Here is a 25,822-nt window from a genome sequence, read left to right as displayed (position 1 = left end):
TGTCTTGAAACAAAAGACAACCCATGCCCTTCTCAGTGTGAACTGGACTATTCAGAACAAGGAACCATCTGATCCCAAAACAATCCTTTACTGTGGGATGAACAAAACTTTCCTGGGCAGCATGTGTCCTACTGCATATCTTTTATGTAATATCCAAAAGCAACAATGAATTATTTAATTCCAAAGTAATCACTCCAAGGGAGCTCAGAAGACAGCAATTTCTACTTTTATAAGTCAGAGAGATGTGTGTTTCTTCAGTATTTTATTCAATAAGCACATCAGCAAATGAAATTTCCAGGAAAATCTACACACAGCTCCCTAGAAATAACAGTGCACACTTCCCTCCTCAGTTATCTTTACCCATTTGGTTTTCATATTCCCCAAGCAGCTTATCCAGGCTTTTTTCCCCCTCTGTGAGTTTCCCATTTTAATTAATTTAATAAATAATGGACTGCAGGGGTGATCTTGGAGAAAACTCCACATCTCAGCTCTGCTGCACACCCAAGTTCACTGAATGTCATCGTCATCAAAGAGATCTTCAAAATCTAGTCAGGAAAACAAGACAAAAATGAACCTCAGAAGTTTCAGTGTTACAAATGCACATGCAAGTACAGTAGTTTGTTCCTTGGATTCAGAAATAAAGGTGAATTCAGAGAATGAGAGTTACTGCGCCATCAGTTATTAGAAATGTAGCATCAGGGTGATGATTTTGCAGACTAATGAACCGGGAGTTGTGTTAAAAAGCCCCTCCTCAGAAACATTTAATTGCTCAAAAACACTTAATTGTTTTGTGTTAAAAACCCCTTCCTCAAAACCATTTAATTGCTTTAAATAACATTTTTGTCCCAGAACACATGTCCCAGTAGTGAAATGGTTCCAGTCACATTTGGAATTACTCCTAACTACTCGGCCTTGCATCTTCTTTGTGTGCTGAACATAAACGAATCACCTGAGTGAACACAGCCTTTATTCTTACAGAAGCCAATTTACAGGAACATACAATGAACTGTGGGTGAATCCTCATTTAGAAGAGCCCTAAATACCTATGGAACACAATTTCACAGTGGGATGGTAGAAACAGATGGAAACAGCTACTCCTGGATATGCTGGCTCCAACAGACAGCTGAGAGCAGAACTGCCTTCCACTCCTGTGTCCTGAGCCTTGAGCAAAATGAGAAATGTACTTTATTTTGGAATCAACACCAGCTTGTGATACTAACACTGCCGCTGCAAGATTTAATAACATATAAAACATTTACTAACATGTAAAACTCACTGGTGCAATATCTAAATGCGCTTCTTCAGACGCATAAAAACACCTTTAGGCACCAGGTGCAGCACAGTGCTGTATATCCCACCCCTATGTGGATATGTAGCTGTTCTCTCTCAAAGCAGTTGTAAATACTTGCACAGAGGCTGAGAGAGCTGGGATTGTTCAGCCTGGAAAAGAGAAGCTTCTGGGTGGCCTTTCAGCACCTGAGGAGCCTCCAAGGAATGACAGACTATTGACACAGGCTGGAATAGGGAATGGCTTTAAACTGACAGCATGAAGGTTCAGGGATTTGATAAAAAAATCTTCCCTGTGAGGGGCGGTGAGGCACGAATTGTCCAGAGAACCCCACATTTTTACTCGGATTTACACTGTTTAACATAAGCTTCCTTGTAGCCTAACACGCTAAACTCCCCGGAGAGGAAAGCCCCGCTCCCAGAGATGCGGTCAGGCCCAGCTTCAGCGAGCACAAGCAGCAGAGCCAGGGCAGAGAAGACAGGCGAGGCTCGCTGAGGCAGCCCGGGATCAGGGCGCTCCTTACCGTTGAAGAAGTCGGCGTGCACCGCTTTCTCGTTGGCGGCCAGGTCCATCAGCAGCCCCGTGCTTCCCCCTGCCTGCGAAAGCGGCCGCTGAGCGCCCCCGGCCCGCGGCACCACGGCCGCGGCACCGGAGCGCCCGCCTCACCTCATCCAGGTCCACGTACGGGCCGGCGCCCTCAGGGAACATCTCGTCCACAGCCGGCTTCATGGCGGCCCCTCCGCGCCGTCACTTCCGCCGCAGCACGGCGCCGTGCAGCGATGGCCGCCCCCTAGCGGGGCAGCGCCGTCTCCATGGCGACCAGCAAGGGAGGCCGCCATCTTGCTCACCCCACCCTGTCGCCATGGCGACCAGCAATGGAAGCCGCTATATTGCTCACCCACATCCCGTCGCCATGGCGACCAGCCATGGAGGCCGCCATCTTGCTCCCCCACGCCCTGTGGCCATGGCGGCCAGCAATGGAGGCTGCCATCTTGCTCCCCCCCCCCGCCTCCATCACCACGGCGACCAGCAATGGAGGCCACCATCTTACTCCCCCCATGCCTCCATCACCACGGCGACCAGCAATGGAGGCCACCATCTTGCTCCCCCACGCCCTGTGGCCATTGCTCCCCCACGTCCTGTGGCCATGGTGGCCAGCAATGGAGGCTGCCATCTTGCTCCCCCCATGCCTCCATCACCACAGCTACCAGCAATGGAGGCCGCCATCTTGCTCCCTCATGCCCTGTGGCCATGGCGACCAGTAATGGATGCTGACATCTTGCTCCCCCACGCCCTGCGGCCATGGTGACCAGCAATGGAGGCCACCATCTTGCTCCCCACACCCCATCGCCATGGCGATGGCAGGCCCTGGGCCCCTTCAGGCCTCAGTGAGGCATCAGCTTGCAAATGAGGTGAGTGTTATTGATACTGGCAGCCCCTCCAGCCCCCAAAGTGGGTGCACTGGTTGAATAATTCCTGTACACATGTACTCCTCTGCACAGAGAGAAGTCTCCTGAGATGAAGCTGAGAGCATCACCTGTTCAAAAAAAACCCCCCAAAGCCATGCAGCAGAATGAACAAGTTTATTGTGTCACACAGAAGCATAAATTGTAAAAAGGGATTAATTTAAAGCCTGAAATGCTGCATGTGGCTGCAGTGTCACTTAGTGGCGGAGGCACAGTGCAGATGTGTTTGCTGGCAGTCAGGTGTTCACGCAAACACCTTTACAAGAAATGGTAAAAAGAGACTCACTGAAGCCATAAAATGCTGCACATGACCGTGGTGTCACAAAGCAGGTGAGAGCAGCCCAGGTATGTTCAGTGGCAGAGAGAAGCTCACCAAACACCTGGGCAGCAGCTCTGGCAAAGCTGAGTGAGGCTCTCAGTGCTCGTGGTCACGCACGTGGTAGCCAAGGTGGCTCCCAAAAGGGAACTGGGCAAAGAAGGCTCTGGCCATGTCATTGATCCTGTTGTAGGCTCCCAAGGTCCGGAAATATTCCACATAGGACCAGAAATCATTGGATGAGAAGGGCCAGTAGGGCAAGGCTGCAGCATCCTGGTAGGGATCTAAAGAACCCAACCAAAACAAAATATTGCATATTACTATAATACAAAGCGCTTTTGTTGAGAGGTTGGGCTTGGAGCCACCATGGTTTGGGGTTGTGAGTTCCCTTTCGGGGCTGGTGTGCTCCTCTGGCAGCAGAGAGGCAAGGAGAGCCATTGACCCCTCTCTATGACCCACTGTGCAGAAAATGGAGCTGGAATTCCCTGCTCCAGGTGCACCAGGAGTGACAGACTGGGACAAGATGGAGAGCAGGAAGGAAGGAACACATCCACATTTACACCAACTCAAGAATTCATTAGGCTGGTTTCATTTCTAGAAGGCTGCTGGTTATTTCAAAGCAAGGAGAGATTGCAATCAAAAGCCATTACTCCTCGTTCCACATAATTTGCTTTGCCCCATAGAAAAATATAAGGAATAAGGCACCACCCTCTATGTTGTGCCCCAGCAGCTGAGCACACTGCCCACAGAACTCCCAGGGATTGGGGCCATCCTGCCCTGACACTGCCTGGAACTGCAGAGCTGTGCCTCTCCTCAGGGCACTGTAGGAAATGAGCCACAGGGATGGAGAGGAAAGGCCACCTGGGGGACAGCTGCTGCATTTGGGCCTGCTCTAGCAGTACCAGAATGTGATACAGGCATTGAAACAAGATTAACAATTCAGCAGCAAAATAAAATCAGTTCTGAAAACACAAGAACCGACCACCCCAGGCCCAAATGTGGGCAAACAGAGAAGCATATATAAAATGTAAACAGCAGCTGAGAGCACAGTCACAAATGTCTTTCAGTGCAGTGAAGCTAAACACAGTATTTTATTTTGATTTTGAAGCCCATTTAGATGAATGAAAGTCTTTGCACTCAGCTTGGGGCCAGGGTCTTCAGTAGGAATTAAGAGCCTTCAACAATCCTGTTGTCAGACTTTAATTTTAGGGAGTAAAGTTTGCAGCGTGCAGGCACAGATGGCACATAACAAACCAAATGAACCAGCCAAATGCTGTCTGCAGAGAAGAACCCACTGTTTATAGCAGCTGACCTCAGATTCACTTTGCAGGCTGCTGCTTGGCCCAGTGTGAAAGAAAACAAAATTGCTGGTAATGAGAGCAACAGGACACTGCCTGAACAGGGTTCTAATTCTAGACTGATGCAGCCTCTCCTGAACATTGCAAAACTTGCCACAAAAATATTTGCTGTACACAAACACAGATGATATATTAAAATAGTTTAGAGATTATATATTGAAAAGATTTATTCCTAAATAAATAGAATGGAGCATAGGGGAAAAAAGGTTTGAATGATAAGTAATCATATTAGACCTCGTTGTGTATTTGTTCTGTTCATATCTGTTATAGTGCTTTCTGCATATTTGTGCACTGGAGATGCTGCTGGCAGTGCTTGGTTATTGCAGACACTTCTCTGCAACTCTGTTTTCAGACAGAATTCTGTCTGAAAAGCCAAAAAAAGGTTAAATGACAGAATCATCAGTAAGCCAGTGCAAACATCATTAGGGTGTTGAGGGTTTTTTTAATCAAAGGCAAACACTAATCCAATGGGCTAATCACACAAAGTGACATGAACCACAGGGTAGCTGTGCTAAGGGATTTATTCCAACATTTCTCTAATTGGATTTGTGGCAATTTGTAAATTTTAAGCTTTTTGTCATGAAAGCTGGTATCTCTTGCCAAAAAGCAGATACACATACAGCAATATGGTTCAGGACAGACAAAATTCTCAGATGTCCTATACATATCTAAGTCTGGTGCATTCCAGTTAGGACTTTGTACAACAGAATTAGTGACTTGACTGTAATCCCTTTTCATTTTAAGACTGGATATTAGCTCTGTTATTATACATTAATATGTTACCACCTTTTAATAAATTTAAAAGGAATTATTAAAATTCACTATTCTTTTTTTCACTAGAACTAAGCGAAAGCTTTTCTTCTGTCCACTGAGGTTAATAAGCATTCCTGCCAAAGTCATTGCTGGGCATCAAGTCTGGGAGTTACGAATTACTCCCCTAAATATTAGTGACACAAAGGAAATAAAAACACATTAGGAATTACCATCTCCATCCTGGATGGATCGGGCATCTGTAAGTAAAGAGCAAACACATCAGTACCAGCTCCTGCACAGAAAGACTTTCTGTTAACCAAACATTTTCCATGTATAACTAGAAGATCACAAGTCTTTTAATGCCCACATCAGACCCTCTGTGTAGCCAGAAGATTTTTGTTTCTTGAACAACAGAATGAGGAATTCCCTGTTTGCAATCAATGCTACAAACCACCTCAGTCTGGCTGTTAGTCAGAACTCACAGCCTGAACAGCTGGGATTAAAATGTCAGCAACACTAAATGGAAGATGCTGTATTTGTAACAAAGTATTTCTGAGGGCGTGAAAAAATAAACAAGAATAAATTTGGTAGTAATCTTACCTGTTAGCATGTTCATCAGCATACAGAAGATAAAGAAGCCAGTAAATGTCATCTTGTCTGCAAGAAACTGCTTGTGTTTCTGAAAAGTAATTTGTACAATTGAGGATTATTACAAGAGATTAATAATTATACAAACTCAATTATTTCTTGTTTTAATAGAAGAATACATTTCAAAATAGATTATAGTTACAAATTTGGGCATGAAAAAATCCAATCATATTTTTTATAGCTTCTGAAGTGCAACACAGAGCATTAAAAAACCATCAGTCCTGAAATGTGTATTGATATTTTGGTTTTAGATGGCATAAATCCAAAAGGTGCCTCTGAATCGACATGAAATCAACTGTCTTTGGAAATGTTTGATTTTGTGGTTAATTTAATTTCACTTTGGAAATTACCTCTCTGTTTCTTTTCTTTTCTTCTTCTTCTTTTTGCAGCTCTGAATCAGCCACAAAACTCCAAAAGGGTTTTTATTGCTATAAAATAGCAGTGCTTTGTAAGGAAGGGTGGGGGGAAACGTCACTGAGTTACTACACCAATCTGATTTTGTTTTCTTCAGGTATTTTAACTGCTCACATTTGCATTATATTTCAGCACTGCCCATGGGAGAGACAGTGGACAGTTTCTGAGTGGAAATCAGAATTAACTTTGGCAAGAACACTTGGTTTTGGAAGACAGAGGGAAAAAATACAGAAGGAAATTCAGTGAGTATTACAGTTTCTGCCCTCCTGATTTCTTCCTGCCCCTTCAGACAAATAGATTTTTTAAAATGTTAGCTGAGCAAATTGCTAAAAGGATATTGAGTTCCCTCTCCAGCTCAGTCATAAACCCCAGAAATACTTGACAGTGCTTTATATTCTTATTTAGTATCCTTAAAATCTAGACCTTAAAATGTACCAGGCAGTGAGTGACCACTGAAATCAATTGGGTTACAGAGAGTAAAGAAGGAGGTCCCTGAGGACCATGGCCATGCTGATGGTGCTGGTGCCTTCAGAGGGTCGATGGCGTGCACTGAAATTAATTTTCACATTATACCCATTTCCTGGAAGGATTCCTCTCCAAACCCAGCAGGTGCTTTGGGCTCCAGCCTGTGCAGGTTGCTGTATGGATCCAGCACTTTGAGAAGCCTGAAAGGGAGAGAAGGTTTGGAGAATATTCAGTTGTCACATACATCTGATTGATTTTCACCTAGCATACAAGCCCTGATGGCAGCAGGTGTGGTCAGGGACTAAGGTGCAGCAGAAAGTGTTCTGTGACTCACAGGCACATTGGGCATCTCCATGCTTCTCAGAGATGGGGTGGTTCAGGGCATCTGGCCAAACCTCCAGCTTGTGGGATTCACATTCTCTGAGCCTGAGAGAAGCAGTTAAAGAAGCAGAAAAAAGAATGATCAAAACAGTCCTTATCTCATTTGCTGTGCCTGTGTTTGTGCCAAAGTAGAATGCAATATATTATATTGAAATATTATAATGCATAATATTAATATGCATAATATTGAAATATTATAGATATATATATGTGTATATATATATACACACTATATATATATATATATATATACACTATATATATATATATATAGTGTATATATATATATATATATAGTGTATATATATTATATACACACTATATATATATATTTTTTGTTTACCCAAAGTGATGGTGTTTTGTTTCCTTGGCCTCTCAGGGCCAAGCGTGTGTGCAGACTGTGGGTCAGCAGACAGTCACAAGATTCTGAGCAGTTAAGTGCTTAGCAGATTCAATTTAGATGTAATATAATATAAAATAATATAGTATAATAAAGTAATTAATTAGCCTTCTGATAAGACAGAGTCCTCATCCTCATTCCTCCCGGACATTGAACAAAATATCACTGATACCATCAATTTCCAGATATTGCTTCTCTTGAGAGGAGCTGCTGAGATGCCAGTGCAGAGCTCACTGTGCACCTTCATGCTGTGAGATCTGACTGTACACATGCTGATCTGAGCTGCACTCTCTTGCTGGGCATTTTCAGTTGTCTTTATGATCTACAAAAGCATTTCTCTGTATCACTTCTAGATACCTGCATTTCCCAACTCTGTGCATGACCCCTGACATTGGTGCCTTGGCTGTACCACATCACCCATCTGCCACAGGAGCACAGGGCAAATCTGTGCACTCACAAAGCCCTGGAGCACAGAGAGCCAGGTGAGTGGCCTTGCAGGAGGACCCAGCTTGGCTGGAGTTTGTTCCTGTCTACACACAGAGTCAGATAGTTTTGCCAAGAATTAATTCAAGATGTTCTGAGTAAGGGGAAAAAAAGGTGCTTTGTAGCACACTAGGCTGTGCCAAGTCTTGTGGAGGGCGAAAAGAAAAATATTATGAAAGCAGAAGCAATTCCATCTTTGAAAGGCTTTAATCCTGCTGCTTAGTATGTATTTCCTAGGCCTGTAGGAGGGCTCCCTACATAAGCCAGGTTCTTGCAGCAGCTCACCCCCTCACCTGGGCTGCAGGAGCTGTGATGGGAAAAGGCACTTCCTTGGAGTTCTGTGCATCCATGTACTTGTGTGCACCCAGCAGTGCTCCCTGCAGAGCCAGGCTTTCCCTTTCACTGCCTAGTCTGCATATCCTGCTCCAATAAAAACCAGAAGCACTGAGGTGTGCTGATACACACACAAAGCAGTCATCAGCTGTAACTGAATAATTGCCATAAAGCTGCTTTTGTGCACATCCATCAGTAGCTCTTTGTTTTGGCAGGTGACAAACCAGGTGTAGTTCCAAGTGGGAGGTGAGATAACGTGTTTTGGATGATGACAAAGGAGAATAATGATGCTTCTGATGCAGCTACATCCTGCTGCTCTCCTCTTGAGATATTAACAGCATTGTAGGAGGATGACAAAGTTCCAGAGATTATCAGATTCAGGGTCTATCTGATCACAAAATGATCTGCTACAACACTGGATGATCTTGGGAAGATTCCCATAGCTGTTGGGCTGACACACACCTTTACACCTCCCTCCTTTACACCTTCTTATTCTGTCTTTTGAAGCTTGGAGTTACTTCCAGAGCCAGTAGGATCACTGATCTGACATTGTGTGTCAGCCTTCTAACAATTTCACACTTGCGACTTAATTCAAATCAAAATTTTCCCCTTGCTAGTGCACATATGAATAAATTCTCAGGGTTTCCATGCTAAAGCAGACCTAGGAAATGATAAAAAGAGGATATGACTTAGCATTGAAAGCAACTTGCATCACAGGTTACAACCTCATCTATCAACACTTCTGTTGCTGTACATGACTGCTTGTCCCAACTGGGTCTGTTTTAAACACAATGTTGGAGTAGAGAAAAACTGATGAGTTCTCATCAGCTGATTGAAGGACTGTGTCTGCTGGGTTCAGTGTGTGCCAAACAGTGCAGTGTGCTCCTGGCTGGTCCCAGAACACACGGTGCTCTGACCTGCAGGTTTTCTAGCCTGCCAGCACATTCATTTAATCATATTTTCCCCCCTTTTCTTTCTCTAGGAGCACTTTCCTTTTTTCAAACTCAACCCAGAGGGCAATTAAAGTAACAGCACTGAGTGTCCAGCACAAGTGCTAGCATGGATGAGTTAGCAGAGCCCTCTGCTAATAGCTGCTGCCCTGCAGGCTTCTTCACTGCTGAGCAGTAATTGGAGATGCCATGGTGCCCACAAATGCAAATCTTGCTCAGCAGCAGCCACATTTCAGCAGACACCACGGCACTTAACAGGGCAGCTGCTTAATGAGTTCAGTGTCTTAATTTCTACTTATTTTGGAAAGAAATTTCCTGTTCTCCTTTTTCAGAAGAGCCCATTAGCTCAAAAAGCTGCTGTTCCTGCTGACAAGGAGTTCTTCAGGTTCTGTACTCTAAAGTTTGCATACAGTTTTTAGCTCAGGCCATTCACTCAGAAAAGCTTTGCTGCACGATAGAAAGGGCTGTTGTTTTTCCCTACCCCAATCAATATGTACTTTCTGTAGATGGCTCTCAAAGCCAGAAAATCCCACACAGAGCCGTGCCAGAGACAGAAATCAATGGGAGCACAGAGGAGATTCCCTTGGGGATAGGGGAATGCAGTTTGGGCAGCACAGGTGTTAGTGTGGCTCGGTGGGGAGCAGTGCTGGAGTGCCAGCCTGCCTTCAGAAGGGCTGCTGCTACCAGGGCTGTTTGACCAGAGCCAGCCCCTGTGGAGCAATCCAGCTCTCCTTGTCGATTCACTGGAAACAAAGATAAAGGAAAACATAAAAGCAAGTTTATGGATGCCTTTCTTTTCTCAATAGATATGTTAGACTTCTATCACACACACAAAAATCTATAATGCTCCAGGCACTAAAAAAAAACCCTGTTTAAAAAGGCAGAATCTTTCTTATTTAATCAATAGACAAAAGCAAGTGCATGCAGAGTTCTATAGGAACGTATCTAAAAACTAAATAGGACTAATAGATGCATCTGAAGTGCTCTGCCCTTGAGCTGAGCAGACAAAATGTTCTCCATAGGGCTACAACATTTCTGTACATCAGAAACAACTAATGACAGTGATATATTGACCACCCCTAAAAACAACAAACAACAAATGTTTGATTATTTCCTCCAGCAATTCGTCCAAATAATACAGGTCAAGAGGAGATTCCTGTGACTAGAATATGCTTTGCTCAGACAGGTGTAAGGAAGTATTTACAGGCCAAATAACAAAGTGATCAGTAAATGTAAAATGAGGTAAATGTAATTTTCTCCCACTTTCAAGGGGTGGGGTTTCTGACCATTTCCACTCAAACCAGATTTGGAGCTACCAAAGAGACATTTGATATAATGTTCTTTAATGCTCAGTCATAGACAAAAAGACAAATAAGACGACAGGAAACAAAACCCATAAGGCATCACTTTGCCATTGTGTCAGTTAGTCCCATTTTGAATATTGCCTGCATTTTTGGTCTCACATAACAGAAGGTCATGACTGGACAAGACAAAGGATACAAAGAAGACTGTGAGGGGAATTTGCAGAGATGGACCAGCTAAAGCAGACTGAGACTCTTCAGGCCAGCAAAAGGATGACAAGACCTTGATTTCTACCAAGAGATACCAAATTAGTCTGGCAACAGCTTATTCAGAACAAAAGGTAGTGGAGTTTGATACAGCTGTGGAATGTCTTGTCAGGATGTATTATCAATTACACAGTGTCCTGGCTGCAGTGCCTCAGCCTGGCCTGGCAGCAGAGCTGCTCTGCACTTTTGCTCTGTGTCTCACTCCTCTGACACCCTCTGCTGCTGGGCCAGGTGAGCTCCCAGGCTGAGCCTGGCCTTGATCTTGCAGTCACTTTTACTGAAATATGACATATTTCCAGTTCTTGTGAACAGACAGTTTTCCTGCCAGAAAGTGGTTTGATCATCCTGATGCTCATAGCCCCTGGAAACAATTGAGGGGAGACATAGCAGATGGATTTGGATATTGCAAAGCCATTAACAGAATAATGCAGTGTGAACCACTTGCAGAGGTACTAGAGCTAATTGGGAAGGTCGGAGTTACAAACCCAAGTTAAGGAGTAGCTCTACACTTAATCACACTGAAGAGCCAACAAGTAAATGCATCAGACATTTATTTCAACTTATCATTTTAAGCTGTGTCTGAAGGAAGGTCATATTTGTACACACAAATGAGCTGCCAGGGTTCACAGGCAGCAGGCAGTGCTGCATGCAGCAGCAGGTACTGAAACAAAGGAGGGGAGCAATCCTGTAGGTATCAGGGCTAGTGCAGCTTGGCTCCCAAGGAGCTGCTCCTGATCAGTGCCACTCCCCAGGAGGATCCTCAGCTCTCCTCCATTGCTCCTTGGCCCTCCCAGGGCAGCACTGCCAGCTTCAAGCACCAGTTTTGGCTTTCTCCAGGGTCCATGTATCATTGCTGGCACAACCCAGCAGTCTGGTGCTCCTGCTCACCAGTCAAGGAGATGTTCCTGAGCCAGCAAAGAGCAGCAGCAGGCTGACTGCTCCCCTCCTATTACCACTGACACCAACAATCTTTTTCTACCACCCATCTACAAATTCTCATGTGTGTGACCGTGTTCACAGGGGTCTTAGGATGAGGGAAGACGAGGATCTGACTCCACATTTTAGAAGGCTTGATTTATTATTTTATGATATATATTACATTAAAACTATACTAAAAGAATAGAAGGAAAGGTTTAATCTCAGAAGGCTGGCTAAGCTAAGAATAGAAAGGAAAAGAATGATAACAAAGGCAGCTGCCTCAGACTCTTTGTCCAAGCCAGCTGACTGTGATTGGCCATTCATTAGAAACAACCACATGAGACCAATCCCAGATGCACCTGTTGCATTCCACAGCAGCAGATAACCATTGTTTACATTTTGTTCCTGAGGCTTCCCAGCTTCTCAGGAGGAAAAAAAATTAAGGAAAGCTTTTTATTGAAAAGATGGCTGTGACACATGTGAATAACAGGAACCTCACACCCCACCTGCCACCAGACTGGGTTAGCATTTGGTAACATTTCAAACTATTTTTGCTATAGGCAAAATGGAGTATCAGAGCCAACAAGGCCACTTGGTTTCCTGCATGCTGTTTGCTCAGGAAACACAGTTGGCAGTGCCCATCAGCACCACAGAAGGTTCATGCAGTGAGGAGCACTGGCTGCCAAGCAATCCTGCTGTAGGGAGGATGAGAGGCAGCAGCAGCAGCAGCAGCTGTATTCCAGCAGCAGCAGCTGTATTCCAGCAGCAGGGCATCCAGGACACCCATCCTGCACCCACCTTAGGCCTAAGCTCATCCAAGGCACCTTTCTGAATAAATTGGTCAGTTGTGTGCTTTAGCCTTGCTCAGCTATTCAGCACAGCCACAGATAACTGAACTCAGAAGAGAAGCTTATAAACTGGTCACAGACTGACAGGTTTATTCAAGAACTCTCAAGAGAGGATATATTTTTCCCATTGCCATTAAGGTTAGATGTATCATAGCAATAACCTCCACCATTTTGAAATATACTCACAATTTTTTCAGATTGATTGAATGCTCCAGCTACACTTAAGCTATTAAGCCAACAGGAGATGTTTATTGTTTTCATTTCATAGAGATGTTTCTTTAAAGAAAAATGCATTAAATATTTCATTACCAAAGTTAAGATTTCAGTAGGATAAATAGAAGCTTCTTTACACCCAGGGTCTTTTCTTCCCTTTGATTCATATGCCAAGGCTACTTCAATATCACCAGTTATACCTGTCCACAAGCAGCTCTGCCCTAGGGACAATAAAATTGATTAACCAGATTGATGAAGAGATAAGCTTGATTACAAAAAATCCATCACAAACATGAGCAAGCTGCCAGTATGTTTGATACCAGCAATCAATGAGACCTGTTAGTGGCTGTAGCATTGCAGACCAAAAGCCACACAGGCTTTGCTACAAGCAGAGCAGGTTAACAAACCCAAGAAACATCACGTGGGTCTGGAAAGAATTGTTCTGCTTATCCACCTTACAAAGTTTTGCTTTTTTAAAGACTGACGGGGTGAAGATAATCAGTTACCATCCCAAAATAAAACAGCAGGTGTTGTGGTGTTGTGAGGGTCCCCAGGATGAGGTGAGAGACGAGAATTTACTCCAAGTTCTCGAAAGGCTGATTTATTATAGTATGATATATATTGTATTAAAAGAGAATGATATACTAAGACTATACTAAAGAAAGAGAAAGGATACATCAGGTTAGACAAGAATGAATAATAAAGACCCATGACAGACCAGAGTCCAGCACAGTGGCAGTGATTGGTCATTAATTAAAAACAATTGACATGGAACCAATCAAAGATGCACCTGTTCATAAACAACCATAAACCACCTTCCAAGCAATCAGATAATTATTGTTTACATTTCTTTTCTGAGGCTTCTCAGCTTCTCAGGAGAAAAATCCTGGCAAAGGGATTTTTCATAAAATATCATGGTGACAAGCACCTACCTTCTGCCCTAGGTTTTCTGGGTAACAGTGGTCAGTACTGACACTGCAGCTGGAGAGCAAACCCTGCACAGCTCTAGGAGCTTGTAAATCATGGTTACTCAGATTATTGCCTTACACCCTGAAGGCAGAGATTAGCCTGATAAGTTAGTGGCCTTACCAAGCAACTTTGCAGAGATTATGTTTGATGTTCTAGTTTGGACTGATGTGCTAAACTCCAGTGCAGTTGAACAAGACTGAACCTGTTCTATCAGGACCAAATAAATTAATCTTTATAACAGCATTGTTGACTCTCAAATTCCTTGATGCATACAGTTAATCACAGGGAAACAGGGAACAACATTCAGTGGGGCACGGAGCAGGAACAGCTGCAGGTGCCCCGGGATAGGAGCGAGCCCGGCCCGGGGCTGCAGCGCGGGGCTGCGGCTCCCTCTGCTGTCCCGGGACACGGCTCACACACCGGGATGCTCACACATCGAGAGAGATGCCTGCACACACGCCCAGAGGGGGATGCTCAAACACACTGAGATTCTCACACAGTGGGACGGCACAGCCTGCTCGAGTTTAGCATGCTTGCAATTTGAATAATGTCAGGGTAAAACTTCAGCTGCTGTCACAGACATCTTTTATGAAATCTCCTTTCCTTGGGATTATTTATCCTGAGAAGCTGAGAATCCTCAGGAACAAAATGCAAACAATGATTATCTGCTGCTGTGGAATGCAACAGGTGCATCTGTGATTGGTCTCATGTGGTTGTTTCTAATTAATGGCCAATCACAGTCAGCTGGCTCAGACTCTCTGAGACACAAGCCTTTGTAATCATTCCTTCTTTTTCTATTCTTAGCTAGCCTTCTTATAGAATCCTTTCTTCTATTCTTTTAGTATAATATATATCATAAAATAATAAATCAAGCCTTCTGAAACATGGAGTCAGATCCTCATCTCTTCCCTCATCCTCAGACCCCTGTGACCACGGTCACAAGCTGCAGCAGGGGATTGTCACTGTAGGACAGAAACAACACGAGTGCACATACTGCTGTTCTCAAGGTGAAAAAAAGCAAGGTTATTTTCTAACATTTATAGATTTCTAAAAGTGACAGTGGATTGGAGGGTGACAGTGCCATCTCTCCAATGACACTACACAGACTAACAGTCTATCAAATTTCTCTTCTTCCATAAAAGAATGCAGAACAATAAGTTATTTACAAAAAGTGTGTGAGAAAGTTTGTTACAAGAATGTAAACATCAGAACGTTTAGAAAATCTTGAAAAATCAGGGCAGCGAGAGAGAGATAAAAAGCAGGACCAAAGGCACAAAGGTGAAAACCCCATTTCAGCAGACTTGAAGGATATACCATTTTCTTCCTTTACAAAATGGAACCAGGAGCAGCTTAAATCCTCTATGCAGACAGCACTCACCTATATGGCATCAAGGGGGAGGGAAACAACCCCTGCCACATTCCCAACCCTCTGCTCCCCCCAGTTAGGCTCCATCAGCCCTTACAGGAAAGCTGCACTCACACCAGCCTGCTATGGATTAGAGCCTTGAACATACAAGCAGGAGCCATAAACTAGAACCACTCATCACTGAAGCAGAGCCAAAGACTGACATCCCCACAAAAGAGAGTGGAGGATCTGTGGCTCTGGGCTGAGCTTAAATGTGTCCTGGGACCATGGGCAGGGCATGGCAGGAGGCTGCAGGGGAAGTTGCTGGAGGCCTTTAGAGTATATTGGTGTCCTCAGACCCCAGGAAAATGTTTAGTTAAAGGGAAAACTGCTGACATTTTTGTAAAGAAGATAACAGATGAGTTAGGAGAAGAACGGTGAGGGCAATGTTGCTGGCAAAGCTCTAAAGCATTCCTTGGTGTGATGATAGAGCTGTTTCCTGCACCTCTGTTTTTCTGGATGGATGACCTGCATGTCCTAGTTCCTGGGAATACCCAATTTGCCTAAAATGATGACTTTTGTTTTTAGTTTTACTGGATAAATCACTCCATCCTCTCTCCTGACTGTAATTTATGATGTCACTCATTAGTGTTGCCCAGGTGGGGATTTCTCTCTGTTCTAAAATGGCAGCAACACTCCCAGCCAATTCTGCATTAAAGGCTGTGTCTCTTTTAATTTCATCTCATTTTGAAGCCAGGTAGGGTTTGATTATGGCAGGGGCTCCCTTAATTAGGAGCTTTTTCATGTCATAGTTTACAGGTGCTGTAATGGGAGTGTTAATGGGGCCAGGCTCAGGCATGGCTTGGACACAGGCAGCTCTGGTGGGGACAATTGTCTGTTAAAAAGGCAGCAGGACCCCAAAACCTGTCTTAGCTTCTTCACCACTTCATAAAACCCTGTTTCCTCTAGATAAACAAACTCACCATGAATATTCAGCTTCAGTTTCACCTGGCTTATGGCTGTAGTGTTCTTGCAAACTTGCTGTCTGAGTCTGATCAGAGTTGGGCTTTGGTTGTGATTTCTCTGTCCACCCCGAGGTCCAGTAGTTACCTCTGGACTTTGAAGGAGATAAAAGATCATTTTCCCCTGTTACTGCAGGGATCACCCCATCCCAATCTTCAAGGGATGTAATTAGTTTTCTAATCTGCACAATGTCAGGAGGATTTGGAGCCTGCATAAGCATCAGCTAAACTTTTTCCTTCAGCTTTGGGTTTCCTTTCTTTTCTTCTTGTAACTGTCTCTGCAGCTGTTCTATTTCCAAGGACAGTAATAGTTCAGTTGCTTTCCTGCCTTCTATCTCAGTTTTTTGCTCTTTTTCCTCTTTAATTTGATCTTTCCTATACTAGCAGGCAGCTTCTAGGCAGGTGCCTAACATTTTACAAATAATTCCTTTGTTTTTCCAGCCTTTATATGACCCCTAGCTGCTTCTAGACGTTCCTCCACAACTTCCCAATCATGCCAATTATTCTCAGCCCATTCATCTGAAAACTCAGGACTTGGACTTCTTCCATGCTTTCCTAAGTAGTCAGTGATTTCACTTCCCATCCTGCTGACTGCAACAATTTGTCACAAATGAGTTTTTTAGAATTGCTGGCAAAGGTACCAGCAAAAGCAGGTTTAATGTTGAGGTGAAAATGTGACAAATTTGTTGGCAAGATTCACCCTACTGCTTACTAGATGGTTAAAGCACACAGAGAAAAACTGGACTAAAACCTAAAATCAATCAATCTCAAGTTAAAATCAACAAAAAATTATCTATCTGGGGAATGGGGAAAGGGTAAGGATGGGAAAGGGTGAGGATGAAAAAGAATAAGGAGACCTCCTGTTGAGTCAAAACATTCAGAGTGACCCCTCTTGCCAAACAACCCTAGACTTCACCAACCATTGAGGCCTAAAGGTTTTAATAACACTTAGACTTAACAGCACTTAATTGAGAGTTTAATTTAAACAATATAACAAAATAGTCTCATAGAATTTACAATAGCAGAACAATAACTCACTTATAGGCCTAACTTATTTATGACTCTGAAGCACTCAGGAATCCAGCAGAGCAACTTCCATTGTGCACTGGCTCTGGCACACTGGCCCTCACATACACCTACAGAAGCATGGTAAATAAATAACTGTGAAATAAAGGTAACCTTTATAACCTTTATTTCACAGGTAAATAAATACCTGTGAAAGCTCCCTGGAGTTCAGCAGGGACTCACATGGGATGTCTTTGCATCTCCTCAGGGCTGAGCCCCCATATGGCCTACCATAAAATATACATGCATCTCATCTCAGGAATGTTGGTTAGGCTCTGGATAACACCGACAGGCTGGCTCTGAATTACACCTTTGGAATGTCTAATGATAATGTGTGATGGTAGAGCTCTTTCCTGCACCTCTGTTTTCTGGATGGGTAACCTGCAGGTCCTGGTTCCTGGGAATACCCAATTTGTCTGAAATGATGACTTTTATTTTTAGTTTTACTGGATAAATCACTCCATCCTCTCTCTTGGCTGTAATTTATGATGTCACTCATTAGTGTTGCCCAGGTGGGGATTTCTCTGTGTTCTAAAATGGCAGCAACACTCCCAGCCAATTCTGCATTAAAGGCTGTGTCTCTTTTAATTTCATCTCATTTTGAAGCCAGGTAGGGTTTGAGTATGGCAGGGGCTGCCTGAACTGGAGTGGGGCTGTCAGCCCAGGCTCTGTTGCTGTGGTTTGGTGATGGTCCCCCAGGAACAGCAACGTTGAGAGCTCTTTTGCCCTGAGAGGCCCCACTCACAGAGGTACTGGGCTCAGCTGTGGGAACCCTCTGGCTGTCCAGGATGGCCAAGACCCTGCCAGGGGGCTCAGAGACCCTGGCACAGAGCCCAAAACACCTGTGGGTTTGATTGTGACCCCTGGAGCAAATTACCAACCTTAGATGAAGGCAGCAAGCCACAACAGTTTAGGCAGAATAATAATGAATTTATCACAGGGTGGAGAAGTAGATTTTGGGGTTTTGGTATGGGGGTTCAGGAGGCAAGATAGAGGGAACTGGGTGTGTCCAGCCTTTCTCCTTCTTCTGCTTGGCCTCCATCTTCTGCTGTGATGGTGGCACTGACAGATTGGTTTAGAGTAGAAGCTCACTGTCTAACATAGGTGATGGGTATTGGAAAGTAATTGTAAACATTGTACACGTAGATTTTAGTATAAAGACATAACACTGCCCTGGGGGCAGGTAGAGTGCCTGAAACTGTTCTGCTGGACGGACCTGGGCAGGGCAGGAGAAAGAATTTTATAGATAAGGAACAATAAACAACCTTGAGACCGAGAAATGAAGAGCTCTGACTCCTTCTTCAAGCAGCAGGCTGGGAAAAGAGACTTTGGAACTTTTCTTAGGGGTCCCTCTGACAAGCTAAAGATTCCCAGATCAGCCTGCTGCAGTCCAGGAGAGCCCAAACTCTCACTGTGCACCTCTGTTTACATGGCCACCAGACACTGGGCTTTAGCCACATCAGTTTTCCCTCCTGGCTGCTCTTTAGGCCAGCATGTTTCTTTGAAAGTTTGATAACAAAAATATTGCTCCACTGGAGGTGCTATTCAGCAAGAAAAGTTAAGTTTTCAAGGCTGTTCCAGGAGCCAGGAGCTCATTAGACAGCACAAGTCCATGGGAGTGGACAGTGTTTCAGATAGGCTCAGGAAGAGCTGAGCCCAAAAGTCTGTCAGGGCCAAGGCCTAACAAGCATTTCTGAGATGGCTGTGCAGCCCAAGGAGGGGGGATGTGATATTTTCTGGGGTCCCCCATGGCAGCAAGGAAATAATGAATCTGACTCCATGTTCTCAGAGGATATAATATAATATAATATAATATAATATAATATAATATAATATAATATAATATAATATAATATAATATAATATAATATAATATAATATAATATAATATATTGTATAATAATATATTGTATAATAATATATTGTATTATATCATATTGTATTATATCATATTGTATTATATTATATTGTATTATATCATGCTATACTGAAACTAGACTAAAGAATAGGGAAAGGATACTTACATAAGGCTTAACAAGATACTAATGAAAACTTGTGACCCGTTCCAGAGTCCCGACACAGCCTGACCATGATTGGTCATTAAGTTAAAACAATTCACATGAAACCAATCAAACATGCACATGTTGGATAAAAATCTCCAACCACATTCCAAAGTAGCAAAACACAGGAGAAGCAATCAGAAAAGTATTGTTTTCCTTTTTCTCTGAGGCTTCTCAGCTTCCCAGGAGAAGAATCCTCCTGGGATTTCTCAGAAAATATGACAGTGACAGGGGTGGGATGCTGCAGCACTCCAGCACTCTGAGCACTGACAGCTGGGACATTTCACAGCTTAGGACAGGAGTGTGTGCAAAGCCAGTGACCCCCAGGGCAGCACTGACTTTGACCCTCATCCATGGAGAAAGTTTCCCACACTTCAAGACAGACTGGAACCCACAAAAGTGTGCAATAGATTATAGAGAGCAGTGCAGGTGCATCACTGGGTGAGAAATTGAGGTTTGGGGTTTTTAGTGTGTTGTGGATGGCAGCAAGATGGAGGGCACAGGGTGCTGTCCTGGGTTTCTTCTTCAGCTTCTTCTTCCTCCTTCTCCATGGGTTTGGGTGGCATTTTGTAATTGGGCAGGAAAGTCTGCACTGTGGGCTCTGTGGGATCAGTTATTGGGTTAAAAGGGAAAACAATCCAGGTGTCAGCTCTTAGGATAGTTTAGTCTTAGGAGACCTTGTACCAAGAGATTGTTGGCCATTTTGTGCCTTCTAATGCAAAGCTGATGAACTCACAGCAGTGAGACTGTTTTAATGATAAGAAATAATAAACACCTGAGTCCCAACATGAAACTGCAGTCTGGAGTGCCTTCAATGCAGAAAAACTCACAGATGGGATCCCCACACTCAGCAGCACCCCAAAATGGGGACTGCTAACAGTTTTGGAGGCTGTCCACCATCAAGATCCAGAAGAATTAGGGAAAACAAAAAAGGGATATTGGAAACCCATTTCCAACCATAATAAATGGAGACATCTGTCACATATGCATGGGTTAGGTTTGTTTCCTGATTGCTAGCCCAGGGCCTGGGCTGCTCTGTAAACTCAGTGTTTGTACATCACTGCTGGTGTCCCTACTCCTTTCACCACTTCCATCCTGTCTATTAGCAGGTGAGGAAAAAATTACCCTACACCACAAACTTCTCTATTTTAGCATAACCAGCGTGCTATGTTACTTTCTGACTCCTGCTGAACAAGGTGCCAGAATACCTCTCACCCTCTGTTTATAAAGTGTCCCTGCTCATTATGCAGCTTTCCTTTTGCTTAGCCTAAGGGCAGAGACTTTTCATTTTCTTCTGCAGTCCCCAGTGTCCTTCCTCCCCTCATTATCAAAAATTCCTGTATGGGAGATAGCAAAGCCTCATCACCTTCTGCCTGCCTGAGCCAGCACAATTCCTAATCCCTCTCAAACTGCAAGGGAAGCCAGAGCCTGACACACATAATCCACTGCTGACCTTGCCCAAACCCTGCAGACATGATTAACCATGATTAACTATCACCACCACACACCCCTCCCTCAGTCACACAGCCAAAACTGCTCCACAGGCTGCTCCCACCCCTGTCCCTTTGCCAACAACTCAGAAATATCAGCCCACATCAGGGCTTTTGCTTTGAGTCAGGCTCACCTCTCCTCCTTTTTCTTGTTCTCACATGCTTTTTAATGCTTTTAGCATTATGCTCATGATTAGATGCCCATTTTCATCCTCGTGACACAGGAGGACCAGCAACACAGACTATAAATCTTTCAACATTAAATATTTTTCACTCTGTGTGTGAACTTGTTTGCATAGGGTTTTTTATTTTTTTTTATTTCTCATCTGGAAGAGACACAGCTGTTATTTTTGTATCAGCTCTGAGGCAGATAATAGTTTACATATTGCTTATTAAAAAAGAAGAAAAGGCAAATGTGAGTACATCACATTCTGGAGGGTTACATGTTAAAGTTTACACACAGCTCCAGGTCACATTCATATTTTCTGGAAAAATTCCTTCACCCAGGATTTCTCTCCTGGGAAGCTGAGAAGCCTCAGAGAAAAAGGCAAACAATAATTATCTGATTTGCTTCTCCTGTGTTTTGCTCATGTGGAATGTGTTTGGAGATTGTTTGCCTCTTGGGTTTGTTGTTGCTGAAATGGCTCCCAAGGTATTTTTCCCAGCCCTGTGACCAAAGAAGAAGTCGAGATTTTTCAGCTCTGGTTTTCAAGGTTGTTTATTCTCTCTGATCTATTCCATTCCTTCTCTGACCTGCTGAGGTCTGTCCAGCAGGTCAGGCTGAGGCACAGCCACTGCCCTTGGGGTGGTGTTGGCTTTTTATACTAAAAACTACATGTACTTTATGGACAGTAATTTTCCAATACCTATCACCTACGTTAGACAGTCTGTCTCTACCCTAAACCAATCCACCATCACAACAGAAAATGGAAGACAAGAAGGAGAAGGACAGGACATGCCCAGATTCCTCCATCTTGCCTCTTGAACCCCCATTCTAAAAACCCCAAAATTCTACTTTTTCACCCTGTAAATTAACTATCCTTCTATTCAAACCCGTGTGGCTTGTAAATCTTCACACAAAGCTGGTAATTGTTTTCATGGGCTAAGATAGAAGGCACAGGTGTTTGTGACTCCATGCCAAGGTCCCTGAGGCCCCTGCCAGGGTCTGGAGTCCTCCAGGGCACCCAGAGGAATGGCCTGGGTTCTGACATTTACCCACAGGTGATTGTTCCATTGGATTCTGCTGGGAGTTGTTTTCACTCTTTGGCCAATCAGGGCCAAGCTGTGTCAGGGCTCTAGAAAGAGTCACAAGTTTTTAATTATTATCTTTTTAGCATTCTGTAAGTATCCTTTCTGTATTCTTTAGTATAGTTTAGTTTAGTATTCTTTAATATAATATAGTATCATGAAATAATGAATTAGCCTTCTGAGAACATGGAGTCAGATGCATCAATCCTCCCTGCCATGGGGCATGACACAAATACAACAGCTCCATGTATAAACTTTGGTTTCATTGACACAGCAGTGCCTTTCCTCTGAAGTCCCAGAGATGCTGTAGAGATACAGGGGGCTCAGTGTCCCTGGGCTGCCTCTGACCCTGCTCCAGCACAACTCCCAGCACGTGCTTATCTCTGAAGAAAGGCAGGGGCACTTGCTAAAACCAGGGGGCAAGAACACAGCTCAGAGTGCTCTGCTGGACTGGGGCCAGAGCCCAGAGTGTGTGAGCATGGAGCCAGAATTAACTCAGGCTCATTGCTCTGAGAGCTGCCCGAAACAGGGAAATTCCCTTCTCTGGGAGATTCTGTTGTTTGAAATTTTTTTGGCAATGGGTAATGTGAATGCGTGAGTGTGGGTTTTAAATAAGATAACAGCATTTTTTAAAGCTTTAAAATAGAAATTATTTAAATGTGCTCTCCCTCCTTCCCATTACCTGCAGCCTTCTTATCATCCTTAACAAAAGATTAAAAAGAAATAACAGGAGTTGCTACAATGGAAATAACAGGTTTAATGTAAAACCCTTGACTATCCTTATCTGTTCTGAAGCTGTAAAAGTAAGCCAAGATTTTGTCAACATATCATCCCTTTCAGGCCCAGTGTTTACCTCACAAGGAACTCAGAAGATGATTTATGGAGGATAAAGAGGACTAAAAGGCAGCCTTGCTGAGAGCAGGGGTGGGGTATTGATAGGTCCCCAGGATGAGGTGAGAGATGAGATTTGACTCCAAATTATCAGAAGGCTGATATATTATATTATTATAGTCTAAAACTATACTAAAGAAAGAGAAAGGAGACATCAGAAGGCTAGAAAGGAATGAATAATAAAAGCTCCTGACTGACCAGAGTCCTGACACAGCTGGACTGGGATTGGTCATTAATTAAAAACAATTCACATGGAACCAATCAAAGATGCACCTGTTGGTAAACAATCTCCAGACCACATCCCAAGCAATCAGATAATATTGTTTGCATTTCTTTTCTGAGACTTCTCAGCTTCTCAGGAGGAAAATCCTGGTGAAGGGATTTTTCATAAAATATCATGGTGACACAGGGGAGACATTTCTGAGGGTACAGGAGTGTGTGATGACAGCAAGGAGGAAAAGCCCTCACACACACAGCAGTGAGGTGGGCACAGCTGCCAGAACCAGCACAGGGGGGACCCAGTGGTCTCCCCATTGCAGTGTGGCCATAAATCTTCATTAATTCTGCAAACAGCCCCACAGTGGTGCAAAGCCAGGCAGAAAAGGTGTGGAGTACTTAGCTCTGGGTAGCAAGGCAGGCAACAGCTAATCCTAAACACAAGGCAAGCCCTAAACACATTCACATGCCTGATTGCCCAGGGATGAGGCACTGGGAGGTTTTAATTAAGTACATGCTGTAATGTCTGCTGAATCATGCCTTCTGCCAGGATTTAAGCCAGAAATTCAGATCTCCAATGTCTTCACCCTGTGTGACATCAGGTAACTTATCCAGATGATTGGTTTTAAGCCTTGAAACAACTCCATTGCTTTCAGCTGGGTTGCTCCTGCCTGCCAGCCCCCTTGCAGGCAGCTATGGCAAGCTGCAGCTAGTGGGGCTGGTGAAGATGGCATAGGAAGGAAAAAAACAAAATTTAAATGAGACCCAAGAGAGCCAGGCTCTATTTTGAGTTCTATCCCAGCTTTCCTGGGTAACCACAGGCAGCTCATGCTATTGCTCCTGGCACTCCATTTGCATCAGTGTATGTGCTGCAAGGTGAGGAACATGGCAGAAGAGTAATGAATTGTTATTAATAATGCAAGGCAAGGGCAGAGCTGTGGCATTCACATTCTCTGAAAAATCCCTTTGCCCAGGATTTTCTCCTGGGAAGCTGAGAAGCCTCAGAGAAAAGGAAAACAATTCTGATCTCATTTGCTTCTCCTGTGTTGTGCTCATGTGGAATGTGTTTGGAGATTGTTTACCCACAGGTGATTGTTCCATTGGATTCTGCTGGGAGTTGTTTTCACTCTTTGGCCAATCAGGGCCAAGCTGTGTCAGGGCTCTGGAGAGAGTCAGGAGTTTTCATTATTATCTTTTTAGCCTTAGAAAATAAGTATATTTTCTGTATTATTTAGTATAGTTCAGTATAGTATTCTTTAATATAATATAGTATAATAAAATAATGAATTAGCCTTCTGAGAACATGGAGTCAGATGCATCATTCCTTCCTGCCATGGGGGTCCCTGCAAATACAGAGCCAGCAGGAATTCAGAATGGGTGCGATTACTCTAGACCTCATTCTGATGTGGATGGAGCTCTGTGCTGGCCTGCAGCAAGCACACAAGATTATTTTTAAGGTACTTTTGTTTTGCTTTGGGTCAAGGGTTGATGGTGTACTGAGAGGAGTTTCTCTCAAGTTCTGCAAGGGCAAGGGAAAGCAACCATGAACGTGATAAAAGGCCAGACAAGGACTAAGCCCCTTGCTGGCTTCAAACATAAACACATCCTTATAAAAATAAGGCCATTTCCTTGTAACTGGAGCATGGAGGAAGTTTGTTTTTATAAGTAGAAAACAGAACCTATACTTAATGAGGAACACTTGTCCATAACCAAACATCTTGTCAACAATGGTAATTCTTTCAAGTTCCTCTTTGCTTGTGACATCCCAAAAGAATTATCTTCTAAGAAATATGATCAAAAAGTCCATAAAACCCAAACAAGGAATTTACTGGACAAGATTCTAAGAGCAGGAAATAGGGAAAAAATAAAAGCATAGTTAAAAAAGAAACCTACCATAAATGCTACTGAGCCATAGCAGCAAAAAGGGCTGTATTGCTGCTGACATCAATTACTTAGGGAAGGCTGGGAAACCCTTCCCAACAGGAACACAGATGTCTTTCATTATCTGTTTCAGCCATTGAGGAAGGCTGAACAGCCCAGTGACTGCTGGTGTCCTCCTGATGGTGATGTAACCAAATTGGGAAATGTGCAAACCCAGTCTGAACTGTGTCGGTGCCAAAGGCAGAGAGGAACAGTCACAGCTTCTGGGCAGGCTTGGGAGCTGTAGCTTTTCATCCTGGAAAGGTGCACTCTGAAAGTTCAAAGTACAAGAAGGAATTCAAGGCAGAGAATGGGTGCAGGGCAGAGTCTGTGCTCTCATCCCTTCAATCTTCATCCCCTTCAGGAATGGTGCAGCTGGTTTGCTGTGCCACATCTGTGGAGCACAGAGCACCCACAGCTCACTGTGTCAGTGAGGGGAACCTCTGGACTTTTTCTAAAATCTGTGACTTATGGGTGAAAGCTAAAGACCAAAAGAAAAATCATCACATGGGTGAGTGAAATTGGTAAAGGGCAGGGTACAATCAGAAATAATTTATATGATTGATTCTCAAGATTCAACACATTGCTCTGCTATTCTCTTAGAAATCCTTTTCAGACCTGCAGGAAAAAAGTAATCTCTAATGCCAAACTCATTTTCAGACCTGCAGGAAAAGGGTAATCTCTAATGCCAAACTCATTTTCAGGCCTGCAGAAAAAGGGCCATCTCTAATGCCAAACCAGTGGCTGTGTAGAGAGACGTCTCTAGTTTGCTGCCACTGTGCAACCAGTTACAT

The 25,822-nt window shown here is 43.7% G+C and overlaps 2 protein-coding genes across 2 annotated transcripts; both read right to left on the bottom strand.

Moving 5' to 3' along the window:
• Positions 1-243: 243 nt before the first annotated feature.
• Positions 244-2,107, bottom strand: COPS9 (COP9 signalosome subunit 9). The gene is made up of 3 exons (XM_074546781.1): positions 1,955-2,107; positions 1,812-1,884; positions 244-545 (listed from the first exon to the last, which is right to left on the bottom strand). Exons 1-3 carry the CDS (start codon positions 2,015-2,017, stop codon positions 508-510), a joined length of 174 nt encoding a protein of 57 aa, XP_074402882.1. The 5' UTR covers positions 2,018-2,107; the 3' UTR covers positions 244-507.
• Positions 2,108-2,925: 818 nt separating this feature from the next.
• Positions 2,926-5,849, bottom strand: OTOS (otospiralin). Its single transcript, XM_005490960.4, has 3 exons — positions 5,782-5,849; positions 5,412-5,438; positions 2,926-3,354 (listed from the first exon to the last, which is right to left on the bottom strand). The coding sequence occupies exons 1-3, from the start codon at positions 5,831-5,833 to the stop codon at positions 3,170-3,172; spliced, it is 264 nt and encodes an 87-aa protein (XP_005491017.1). The 5' UTR covers positions 5,834-5,849; the 3' UTR covers positions 2,926-3,169.
• Between the last annotated feature and the right edge of the window lie 19,973 nt (positions 5,850-25,822).

Source organism: Zonotrichia albicollis, chromosome 9 (genome assembly GCF_047830755.1).
Source record: "Zonotrichia albicollis isolate bZonAlb1 chromosome 9, bZonAlb1.hap1, whole genome shotgun sequence".
Taxonomy (NCBI): Eukaryota; Metazoa; Chordata; class Aves; order Passeriformes; family Passerellidae; genus Zonotrichia; species Zonotrichia albicollis.
The sequence above is the reverse complement of the archived record's forward strand: the minus strand, read 5'-3'. Positions and strand labels throughout refer to the sequence as shown.

Excerpts from the sequence above, each read along its gene's own strand:
- OTOS (XM_005490960.4), bottom strand. The coding sequence starts at position 5,833 with ATGACATTTACTGGCTTCTTTATCTTCTGTATGCTGATGAACATGCTA. Across the intron at positions 5,439-5,781 it reads GCTGATGAACATGCTAACAG|ATGCCCGATCCATCCAGGAT; the intron begins GTAAGATTACTA and ends CTTTACTTACAG. Across the intron at positions 3,355-5,411 it reads ATCCATCCAGGATGGAGATG|ATCCCTACCAGGATGCTGCA; the intron begins GTAATTCCTAAT and ends TGGGTTCTTTAG.
- COPS9 (XM_074546781.1), bottom strand. The coding sequence starts at position 2,017 with ATGAAGCCGGCTGTGGACGAGATGTTCCCTGAGGGCGCCGGCCCGTAC. Across the intron at positions 1,885-1,954 it reads CGTACGTGGACCTGGATGAG|GCAGGGGGAAGCACGGGGCT; the intron begins GTGAGGCGGGCG and ends CCGCTTTCGCAG. Across the intron at positions 546-1,811 it reads GCACGCCGACTTCTTCAACG|ATTTTGAAGATCTCTTTGAT; the intron begins GTAAGGAGCGCC and ends TTTCCTGACTAG.